We start from the raw sequence: 12,257 nt of genomic DNA, 5'->3' as shown, positions 1-12,257 counted from the left end.
TAATACGTGTTCTTTTAACCCTGACTCTTGACTGTGTCTATTTGACATGACCATTTATTTTAAGAAAATATTTCCTGCAGTACGTTTTGTCATTGCCTAAAGTAACTTTAGACCAAGAAGATCAGGATTGAGATCCAAACATAAAGAAGGTTAATTGTTTCCTAATTCTGCTAATGGGAATCAAATTGGGGTTATAGAGGTAATAGGGTTTGTGATCATCTTCAGCCCTCTGCTGCTTTCTTGTATTCCAGATCATTACTAGATCATACACACCAACAAAACATCTCACTGGCTCCATTTGCACTGTTGCAGTCTAATGATCTGTGGAATAAATTCTCTTTACAAAAATACAGGTGGTTAGTTACGTTCCTGTAGACCGTGATGACTGTGATTCAGGGGTCGCCACAGCAAATCAATCTCCTCCATCCAACCCTGTCTTCTGCATGTGTCTCTCTCACTCCAACTCCCCTCGTGTCCTCCTTCACTGCATCCATAAACTTCCTCTTCGGTCTTCCTGCACCTCCTACCTGGCAGCATCCTTCTTCCAATATATTCACTATCTCTACGCTGACTTTATCTCCAAGGCCTCTAACATGTAATGTCCCTGTGATGTACTCATTCCTGATCCTATCCATCATGGTCGCTCCCAATGAGGACCTCAGCATCCTCATCTCTGCTACATCCATTCCTGTCTTTTCATCAGTGGCACCGTCTCTAGACCAAACAACATGGTCTCACCACAGTTTTGTATACCTTTCCTTTCATTTTAGCTGATTATTAGCTGAGTATTATGATATATATGATCATGAATGAACCTGTTACTGCATGTATATAAAACCATCTTAGCAATAGGTGTGTCTCAATAATGAGGTGTGTCTCATTATGTGCAGTAATGAGCTGTCTCTTTTTATCTGTTTGTATATCTTTAGAACACACAGAAAAGAGAAATATGTGTGTACATGTCTCATATAAGGATTGTGGATGATGGGCAAAATTCCAAAAAACAGGTGCAGCTTTCCTTTAAGTCTGTATTGACAACCTGCCATTGCTTTTTTTTTCTCAGTTAAACCCACAAAGGGAGAAGAACAACAAATCTGACTCAATAGATAATCCTCAGGGCTAAAAAAAAAAAAATGATGAAATAAACGACAAAAAATAATTATAAGCTATCATTAGCAATCTGTCCATATTTACTGGTCAGCTGTCAATCAGATAATCCATAAATCCTTATGGCAATCTCTTTGCTATTTCATATCAACCAGCATTGCCCTTTATCCCCCACCCCCCCACACCCACTCACTATGTCGATCCATGTAAATGCGCTCAGTCCCCCGACACCGTAGTGATGCGATGAGGAATCAACATGCTGCAGTTTTGTAATGTTTCCGTGCGGCTGACTCCAGACACCTTAAGTCGTGTAAATAATGAATCAGATGATCCACGTGCGTTGGAGACGGAGGGCACACCTGGCATACGGTACGGCGAATAAAGCATAACCACTTCTATTTTGCATGATGTCTCAAGTGATATCCCTCCATTATCTCACTTTTAGACTTTTTCTTTCTAAGTGTGGTATTTAACCCGCTGATTTAGTCACGTCTGACTTCAGTGACCTTAACTTTCCTACTTTCACTTATCCATCATTCCTCTATCATAAACGCCTCAGAGGAGGAGGACACTTGGGGAAAGAATGGAGTCAATGAATTAAACAGGAGGTGCCAAGAGGAAGGTGGAGGATGTAGTCCACAGCTGTCTGCGAGGATGCCCTTTGACCTGCGGTTGATAAGGAAGTTAGGAGACCCTCAGCCTGTGGGGTCCAGCAGCCACTGTAAAAAAAAAAAAAAAAAAAAAAAAAAGGAGAAAAAAAACTCCATCTCTAAGCTTCATGAATTATTGAGCTATTGGTCTACAGCTTCTAAAATATACAGGAGGGTGGTCTGTCTCTCCTTTCGGATTTCACATACCCTCTACGTTGTCCTTTTTTCCCATCGGTTTCTTCTTCCCCCTTCTTCCTGCCTTCTCGTTCAGATTTAGTGTTAGCTTCTTAGCTCCAACAAGATTGTAAATCAGAACACAAACAAAACAGGACGGGGGGGAAAAAAAGCCATTGCCAAAAGACACTTTGTTATTCAGATCATAAGACGCTTTTTTTTTTTCGTCTTTGCTTTAGGAACAGTGTCTACCACTAACCAGCTGTCATGCATTTAAAAGTTGTCAGGGATAAATTCACAACTTCTTCAGTTACATCACATGCATGTAATGCGCACAAGACGAGGACAGCCCTTGAAATGAGACAGAACTCTCCTCTTTCCATTTATCTCTTTCTTGTTTTTTTTTTTTTTTCCCTTGCCTTTGACGTGCCACGATATGTGCACGCGTGACACGGTTGCCGCCATGCCATTATATCTAACGGCGACTTGGCTCCAAACGCGCTGCCCAGTGCAGAATCCCAGCCGTAATAAATGAACAGAGGGGGAGAAAATAAGACATAAGAAAGAAAAGCTGAGCAAAGGAGCGATTCTCTCTCTAGCTGGTGGAGATCTGTATTGTAAGCACTTTCGGCTGTCAGCACTTCTTTGAGCTACCTCAAAGGGAGGATGAGGAGGGGCAGGATCAGGAAATGTAGAAGAAAAAAAAAATCCCCTTTTTGAGGGTTCCTGTTTATTTGTTCACAAACAGGCTGTTTATATTAGTCAGTCATTTGATAATGTGATTTATTTGTCAGACAATGCAGGAGCGTGAAGCCAGCACAGATTTACGGTAGTATCTGTTAAAGAAGAAGTTGTCAGGCTTCAAGCAATAGCTTGGAGGGCTGGGGGGGGTACGGGAATAAATTGCCAGCCATCCTTTTTCTGCTTTTCAGGCCTCCGGTGCCCCCCCCCTCCCCCCTTTACTACTCCGACCCACCCTCCTCCCTCCTCCCTCCCTCATTAAGTATTGATGTGGGTAGCCATACTTGCCATCTCAGCCTATTAATAATGCATGGCAGGTGCTGTTGATGTGGTCTCTCACACTGAGATTGAGAGCGGCAGGAATGGCAACACTGAGCTGCATAGTAGCTACACTACAACCTCCGTCACTGGGCTCTGCCGCTTGGGGTGGGTTCGGGCGTGCGGGGGGGGGGCGCGTATGCCCCTGTGAGTTTATGGCAAGCTGTGACAGCAGCCCCAAGATGGATATACAAGGTAGCATCTTACTCAATATCCCGGAGCAGTTTTTACATTGAAAACTGCCTTTTGTCATAAAGTACTGATGGATGAGACTGCGGCACGTAGTGTGAGAGCACTATCTGCCACTGCTGATGCTTTATTTTGTTTTTGTCCTGTTTAATGTTTTTTTTCCGTCACTGTCAGACATGTCTTCATCTTTTAATTTGTTTTTTTTTTCTGTGTGCAGGTTCTTCCTCAAGTTCTTCTTGAAGTGCAACCAGAACTGCCTGAAGAATGCTGGGAACCCTCGAGACATGAGGCGTTTTCAGGTGAGAAACTACCACAAGTATGTGCATAAAAGTATTATAGTACCATGATAGGAACCAGGCTGCACTGCTTTTCGTACAAAATAAAAAGCAGGACATGTGTCAAACACAAAGCATGCTGTAGTACACCTGTTGTATTAGCACTTTATTTTAAGCATTAACATGACATTGTATCTTATGCTGCAGAGTACAGACTAATAAAAAAAAAACACAAACACAAAATAAAGCTTGTAGAAGCACAAGCATCCAAATGTGTTTTGCACATATGGGATATGAAACTAGGCAGCAATTAGTCCGTTACAAACTTCACCGGTTAGAGGTGTAATTAAAAATGCTGTGAAATATACACTACACCTGAAAGCCTCATCCCTGCAGCGACAGAATACTGAATAAGAGAAAGAAAGGAGCCTGAAACTGAGGTGTTCATCGTTCACTGTGCATTCTATTTACAAATAAACCTCTCACACACATAATAAAGACGATTACAGCATCATCTATAGTGTCCCAACTCTTTGTTTGGCCCTACAATAACCAAAATACTATAAGAAATACAAAGTATACTGTGTGTTGAATAACAGAAACCCATGAAAACCAGGGTTCCACTGTACTATAAAACTTGTAATGCACACTTTTTAACAGCACGCTTTAACGGTACACTGCTTGGCTAGAAACAGGCTCGGCATGTGGATTTAACTAAGCAAATAGGCCCGGGGGTTGCTGCAGTTGGTCAGGTCTGGATTCTACCCAATCTACTGGAGGTCCACTGACTACCTACAGTACACGAATATACTGAATAATCAGATTAGGCCATGAAGTTCCCTGGTGGTGAAGGCACAGTGAATGCATTCCAAAGGCAGCCCAATGAAATATTAGTTTTTGACCTTATTTTTGGCCTTGCATGGGTCATATGTACATTATGGTGGATTCTCAGTGAATAATGCATCATCTTATTGAGAAGACCTCTTATGAAGGTGTAGTTTGGTTCTTATCCAAATTGTTCCGTTTTCAGTTTCTACTGTTCCATTTGAGCTTTTTCCCCAGTTCCATGCCTCCGTCTGTCTTTCCCCGGTCTTAGGTGGTTGTGTCAACTACGGTGAGCGTGGAGGGTCACGTCCTGGCCGTGTCTGACAACATGTTTGTGCACAACAACTCCAAACACGGGCGCCGTGCTCGAAGACTGGATCCCTCGGAAGGCACGCCGTCCTACCTGGAACACGGTACTAAAGCCTTGGAACATACAGAAACATCAACCTTCTTTGTCTTCCTCACAGTTCCCCTCCCCTACATTCCTCATCCCCTTCTTACTGTCTGTCTCGGAGCTCATTCCCTCCTCTCCCTGTCGCCTTTCTTCTCGCTCATGTTTCTCACTTTGGTCTCTTGTAGTGTTTCTAAGTCGCGCTAAGAGAGGAGAAAGTGGTAGCTAGTGAGTCTCTTGTATGTCCCTGGTGTCTTGCACCCCTCAGGTATCCGCCTCTGGGCCTTCTACTCTGCCTGGCATAAGCACTACTTGTCTTATGAGGTCTGTTCTGCTTAAAGCCAACACTGGCTTTATTTCCTCAGAGACCTGTTTTTATCCCGCAGCCCTCCATCACTCCCCATCCCTCAGGTTTTTAAACACAACCATGTACATTGCCGGCACAGTCAGACCCAAACCTTTAATACTTCATAATGACATGTGCACATGATTTAGGGAGCACGCACTGATTCCCAAATCTCTAATCCAGTTATTTTCTCATTTCTGTTTCCTAGAGATTGAATAAGAGAAACATATTTATTTTTCTCTTTGAGAACAGTCAACCTCGGGGATGATAATGACAAAAAAAAGCCAGGATTTACATGATGGCCTATGGTAGATTGCATTAGCGTGGTTAAGTCTTTTTAATGACTATTCTCCGGAGGTGCAGTGGACCGCTTGGCCTGGTCTCACAGCCGATTAGAGAAGTTCACAAAGATGAGACATATTGGAGTCATCATAAAGGCTTGCATGTTACAAAGACACAACAGTACAACACACGACGCTAACAGATGTTCCTTGTGTCAGAGAGATTTGTTTGGGAATTTCCTCCCTGTGATTTTCTATTCTCCTGATGATGGGGGTTGGAAGAAGGAACAACGGGAGTGACGGAAGAGAAGAGAGAGGGCCCTGACAGGAGAAGGGGGAGCAGTCCTGACGTGAGGCGGGAGTAGAAAGTGCTTGATGCTACAAAGCAAAGATGAAATGCTAAGCAAGGAGACGCCGCGCTTTCCTTTTTGTTTTCGCCTTCACTTTCCATCCATCGCTGTGTTGAGCGCGTGCACGCAGCATACCCAACTTTGGGGGGGGGCTCATTTCAGGCGATAATAGATGAACAGTGCATAGAGTTGAACAGATGGCACAGAGGAACACCCCAAAGTATAATCCTATCACATGGATTCACGTTCCACCATCTGGTTAATCCAAACACACACACACACACATCCGCACACGCATGGAGCGCACATAATATCAACGGCTGCGAAAAGGAGGCATCTTAGGCCATGATTACAGCCACAGATTGGCGCTTGGTGAATGTTGATCTCTGCAGGCGTATCGGGAGGCTAAATATCATTCCGGCTTGTTGGGGAGGATCAACAGAACACGGAGTCAGGCAAAGAGCAAAGGCTAGGCTTCGGGGGGGGAAAAAAAAGTCAGCCTAGTCTAAAGTGGATTATGCTGCTTTTGCGGAATTACAGCATGTCAGACAAGCGATAAAAAGGTTTAGCTTGTATAAACATATATTTCCACCATGTTGTTCTTTTCTTCAATCACATCCCACAATCTCTAAGTCCATAATACCAGCAGATAAGGTCACGGAGAACAGTGGAACACCAGTTACTGAAATGAGGTTTGTTGTTGTTATTCCGTGGAGTTTGTGGAGCTAAGTCTAGAAGAATAAGCTTTGAGAGGAAACACAGAAAGCTCAGAAAACACATTAGAAATTTTACTCCAGCTTGAATGAACCCTCCATTCTCCGGAGTTGACCGTATGCAGGAAACAGATAGCTGAGCAAGTCTTAAGTGTTTGCTTAATGAGGGCGCTGTATTCCGAGGGCAGCGCTACTGTTGGCCCAGCCGCGCTCCCCGGTCGCATGGCCTTTGATCAGACACTCAGCACACCTGACATTTACACGCCTTCGCGCTTTGCCACGTGTCATAAAACAAGCACACCACCGCTGCCCTCGCACACGGGGCAGGGGTGATGTTTAATAACGGGGTGCGTATAATCACTCCGATTAGTATTCCTTGCTCGCTCTCAACCCCTGGGACGGAGCAGGTAATGTGTGTATGTGCGTGTATGTGTGTGTGTGGGAAGAGTAAGAGGGGACGGTTACATGTGTCGTACCCATAAAGGTCTTCGCTGTGGTGCCACCAGCAAAGATCTTTATGGGCTTGTCATTAGGTTACTTAACATCTCATCTTTTCTGTCCCTTCATCTCCTCAGCAACCCCCAGCATTAAAGCCATTAGCCCCAGTGAAGGCTGGACCACAGGGGGTGCTACAGTTATCATCATCGGGGACAACTTCTTTGATGGCTTGCAGGTCATTTTTGGCACCATGTTGGTGTGGAGCGAGGTTAGTCTACCACACTCTACCGTGTTGTTTTTCCTCATTGTGATGATATCTTTAAATAGTGGAACTCACTTGTCTTGAAAGCCTCGTTTATCACGGTTATTTGGTTCCAAAAAATGCAACATTTTTATAGTTATAGTATGTTTATGATGTGCAAAATATAGATTTTGATGTTATTAGAGCCTTCTAGACATGAAATAACATCCGTACAGTCACCTTTACGTTTGTATTAGCCAACATGGTAGACATAATCAGGCCAAACAGGCCATTGAAGACATAAACATATAAACATATGTTGCAATAAATATCATCCGCACGTGTGGAGACGTCGTAGGGGTCAAAGTTGAGCTTTAACTGCATTACGGCCACAACAGTATAGCGCGTTGTTATTATTATGATGATGATGATTATTATTATCACTGTGAGTATTATTATTGTTCCTGATGTGAGATAATTTAAACCTGCAATAAAAGCCTGTTGTTTTGGCGATCAAGACCAGTGCTTGTCTCACCAAACAATTACCGCCACCTAGTGACCAATGCAGGCATTCTCACTTTTAATGTCCCTCATTTAGCCATTTTTATGTGCTTAATTCCCGCAAAACGCATGTAACATTTGCTTCAATATGCACATTGTTAACGTAAGAATAAGCCGTATTTGACCAAAGCAAATTACAACTGTAAACCAAACAGGAAGATGACTAAAATACTGCTAGAATGGTGACTGTTGACGCAAATGATGCAACTCTGCAGTAAAACTTAGTGGAGTATGGGTCTGATTGACAGGTGTCGGCATATATTGTACTGTATATGAGAGTGCTGTCACTTTATTAGTGTCTCGGTGAGGAAAACAAGACAATCGTCAAGTTCTTAAGATGTTAAAATATTCAGGCTAAGTAGTTTGCACAACACGAAACGACGTATAAATATTGCACATGAACATAAAGTTAACAAAATAAAAAAGTTAACTCAAACTTATGAAGGCCAAAGTGCATAAATATATGTGTTTTTATGTATTTATTAACATTCCGATACCTGTGTTTGTGTGGATATTGCCCAAGGCTGTGTCAAAACATAGCCCAGCGCACACAAATGTTGAGTGTGAAAGTACGGACACAACACAAGGCCATTTGAGCGGCAAAACATTGAGCAATGCGGTCACAGCATAATAAATATGATACTCCATAAAAAGGAGCTGATTGTGTTGTGTAAATAAACGTATGTAGGAGCGGCATGCTGGTGGTGCATGTGATTAGCATGTATGGCGAACACCAACAAGGTTCTGAGTTCAAATGTCGGTTCTCTGTGTTGAATTTGCATGTTCGCCTTATGCTTGCATGGGCTTCCTCCAACTCCAACTCAAAATTGTCCTTATAGGTGTGAATTATATTGATATCAGTATTGGAAATTAAGCTCTTGACAATATCGTTATATTGGTTATCTGTAAGAAAGCTAATGTGGAGCCTCTCTCCAAAATATTCAGCTCCCCGGTTGTCTTTTATGAAATTAATATCTGTAAAATGTGCATCCCTTTGTAAGAAGCATCTGCCACATGACTAAAATGGAAATTCAGTCTATGTGAAAAATTGAAGGTCAGCAAGCAGCGCGGTGAAACAGCTTTCTCTTTAGTAAAAGAATTATTCTATAAAAAGCTCGCTATATTATCGCTCCGGTACGTGAGTGAGGGTCAGACAATGGCAGAATGAAAGCCTAGTTAAGTGAGCAATAAAAGGGACGGTTTGAACAACACACGTGCACGTACACATCCATACACGCTGGCAGCAGCATTGATAGCTTTTGAGCGCCTCTAGCTTTGAGTGCTATTTGGGCACAGGATGCGGAAAACGAGCACTCAGTGAGGTCTCATCTGTGTTTTGTCTTGTTGCCGCTTTCCTTCAAAGAGACTTCAGCAGGCACACACACACACACACACACACACACATGGCGAGTGGGCTCATCAGCCACACTAAGTGAGCCTCTTAAAGACAACTGTGGTGCTTTAATGTAAGCTCACGGCAGCTCGACAGCTAGCGCTGACAGACACCGAGACAGGGGCAGCGAGGATGAACATATCATACGTTTACTTATACGGCATAATAGATGTTTGCAGAGGGAGGGCTGTTTTATTCATAGACCAGTAACTACTTTTGAAGCCCTCTGTAAAGATCCGTGTCAGCACCGATAACCATCTCGAGCATGACACTGCCTTGGGCTTTATTGGCTCACCTCGGGTCTTCAGAGCAAGCTGATTTACAGGACCATGATACAAAAAAAGGCATCATATTTTGATTTATTTTGCTTTCTGTCGTTACCTTGGAAGTTTAACACTATTTGTGTTATGGCTGACAATAAAGATCAAAGTTTACTGATGAATGCATGCGGTATTAAAATATGGATTATGTCCATTGCAATGTTAAATTAATTAATTGTCTGGCACGTTCAGGGACCTTGGCTGAGAGACAGGATACACACCCCGTATTGGTCACCAGCCAATCACAAGTCACATATAGACAAAAAAACATTCACACTCACAGTTATACCTATGGATAATTTAGAGTTTCTATCAAATATGCATGTTTTTGGGGTGTGGGAGGAAACCGGAATACCCGGAATCGACACAATGACAAGGAGAAGAGCGATCATGCTAGTAGGGAAACTAACTATTTGTACATAGTCTTCAATGTTAAATATAAATACTTTACTTACTATTGTTAAAAGAAAACAAAACAAGAACATTATGATGTTACTGTACAGTGAAATGCCTTCTCAGACAAAAAGTGGGGGAAAATGCGGGGAAAATCCCCTCACATTCATGATTCAGCATTCATAAGCCATCAATTTTGCGGATTTTTGGTCTTTTTTTTTCAAAATTATATGTAATATGGTTATATAATTTATAAATACATGCCAATACAGCTAAAATGCACTTTTAGCTGATTATGTTTTTTTGTTATGCATTGAGAGTTCACACTTTCTCAGTCCTTGAACGCACCATAGACACAAAAGTGAAACTTATACCTAAATTTACATTTAGTATCTATTATTCATTAGTGGGGAGAACCTATACTTTTTATACACCAATAAGTTTAAAAGCGATGGTTAGGATTCTGGAGGCCAATCTTGTTGGTTTTATGAATTGAATTGATTATAACCGTTACTTTTATTGCAAATATTGATCCAAAATCTTAAGTGAACATCAACATCAAGCTAACAGAAGGACTTGGGTGTCAAAAGTAGACTTATTCATGGATTTTTCAAGTCCTGGTTTTTCGCCATTGACTCCCGGAACGTAAAACCCTGAGAAAGCGAGGATCTACCGTACGTGCTCGTCACTGACCAGCACTAACCCTAACCCTAACAGTGGTTATCATGTCATTCATGTACTAATATTATATTGTCAGTAAGTCCCGTTAACCAATAATAACCTCTCTATCCACAGCTGATCACCCCACATGCCATTCGAGTGCAGACTCCGCCCAGACACATCCCCGGCGTGGTGGAGGTCACGCTGTCCTACAAATCCAAACAGTTCTGCAAAGGCACACCTGGTCGCTTCATCTACACAGGTATTACATCCAACGTATGCACCAGTGCTCGCTAATTACAGCAGTTTAGGTTGCAATTAGAGAAGCTCGTGCGATTCCCATTCACTAGTCTGCTTGGTAACAACGTAATGCACTTTCTCTTTCACATTGGAAGCAGCTGTACTCACAATTGTCCAAATGCGTGTGGTAAAAATATGAAAATACAATAGTATAAGTAAGGGTAATTCAGGAGAAGAAGCCAGTGTTTGCGTCCGTTTATGAAGCAGGTGAAGGTCAGTGGGAGGTTTAACCTTTTGATTAGTGGGATTATTGAGATTTAACCCTGTCGAAAGGCGGGATGCAGAGGGTGGGCGATCCATACCGAGCACGTGATTTTTGATGGCGGGTGTGAATAGCCCGAGTGTTACATCAGAATGTATCGGTGTAGATTTATAGCCAGGCGGTGAAAAGAGCAGCAGAGAGAGTGAATGTGAAGCAGTGATTAACTGACGCGTGGACACAGGTCTCCGGGGAGAATGTGAATCACATAAATCTGTCTGTAATCTCAACCACTGATGGACTTAGCATGTAAGCCCTGCTGGAAGTGCCAACATTTGACAAAATCACTTTTGTGCAAAGCGTGCTGGCTGCATCCTTGGCATGCGCTTTTTTTTTTTTTTTTTAATTTTGCATGTCTTTTAATTATTGTACATTGACAGAATCCGTGTCTGTTTGTATACTTGTGGCAAAGGAGGCGTCCTGGGCTGGTGTGTACTGTATGTGTGGAAGTAGTCACAGCACACACATGCGTATTGACTCTAACTGCATTACCAAGACAGAGGGCAGATGGGTGGGCAGCCTTTGCCATGCCAGAGCTGTCCAACAGCCTTCAACGCTGCCAAGCCTATAAATGTGTGTAGGTGTGTGTGTGTGTGTGTGTGTGCAGCCTTTTAATGTGCCAGACATGGGGAAAGGGTATGCATAAACACCCCATCTCTTCCCAGCCCTCCTCTCTTTCACCTTGTCACATTCACTTATTCCAAAGTTGCCTCTTTGAATGAATTCATCCCCCCCGCCTGTGCCTTTTGGCTTCTCTGGTGGCACATCGAAGCGTCTCAACAGGTGATGCTTCCAAGAGGTCATCCACCGGGGACTGTGGTGCTCCATGCCAAGCACGGGCACCTTCAACCGTGTCAAGGCATGGATCCCACTCCACTCGTGGATACTCGCATCGGCATATAAGAGACCCTTCAGCTTTCCTCACATTGGGCGCCTCGTATGACAACAAGAGGCAAAGAGTTTGGAGGAACAAAGCAAGTGATGAGAGTGAAGAGGAGAGAGATGGTGGATTACCATGGGCCATGTTGCCCTCCTGGGTCTGTTTGGCACCAGTTTGAGCCCAGTTGCCAGTGGGTACTAATCATGGAGGATTGGCAGCACCGCGTGGCAGCTGGCAGCTCGCGCGTACACACACACGGCGACACAGTTCCCCGCTCGCAGACACCCATACGCTCGTATATCGCGTGCACACACACACACACACACACACACACACACACACACATGCACACCCTGAATTACATTGGGGACAGCTGGCATTGCTAATCAACTTCTGCTGAGGAGAGGAAAGCGAGCAGCACACAGACCTAATTAAGTCAACACATACCCAAT

General features: G+C 43.3%; 1 protein-coding gene across 3 annotated transcripts in view; it reads left to right on the top strand.

Annotated features, from left to right (window-relative positions):
- Positions 1-12,257, top strand: part of ebf1a (EBF transcription factor 1a) — a 57,097-nt gene that overhangs the window by 23,135 nt on the left and 21,705 nt on the right. For all 3 annotated transcript variants that reach the window (XM_058063170.1, XM_058063168.1, XM_058063171.1), the window contains exons 7-10: positions 3,397-3,478; positions 4,551-4,692; positions 6,936-7,066; positions 10,502-10,628. In XM_058063170.1, the coding sequence (XP_057919153.1) occupies positions 3,397-3,478; positions 4,551-4,692; positions 6,936-7,066; positions 10,502-10,628 (482 nt within the window). The remainder of the gene's footprint in view (positions 1-3,396; positions 3,479-4,550; positions 4,693-6,935; positions 7,067-10,501; positions 10,629-12,257) is intronic.

Source organism: Doryrhamphus excisus, chromosome 23 (genome assembly GCF_030265055.1).
Source record: "Doryrhamphus excisus isolate RoL2022-K1 chromosome 23, RoL_Dexc_1.0, whole genome shotgun sequence".
Taxonomy (NCBI): Eukaryota; Metazoa; Chordata; class Actinopteri; order Syngnathiformes; family Syngnathidae; genus Doryrhamphus; species Doryrhamphus excisus.
Note: the sequence above shows the minus strand (reverse complement) of the source record. Positions and strands in the feature narration are given on the sequence as shown.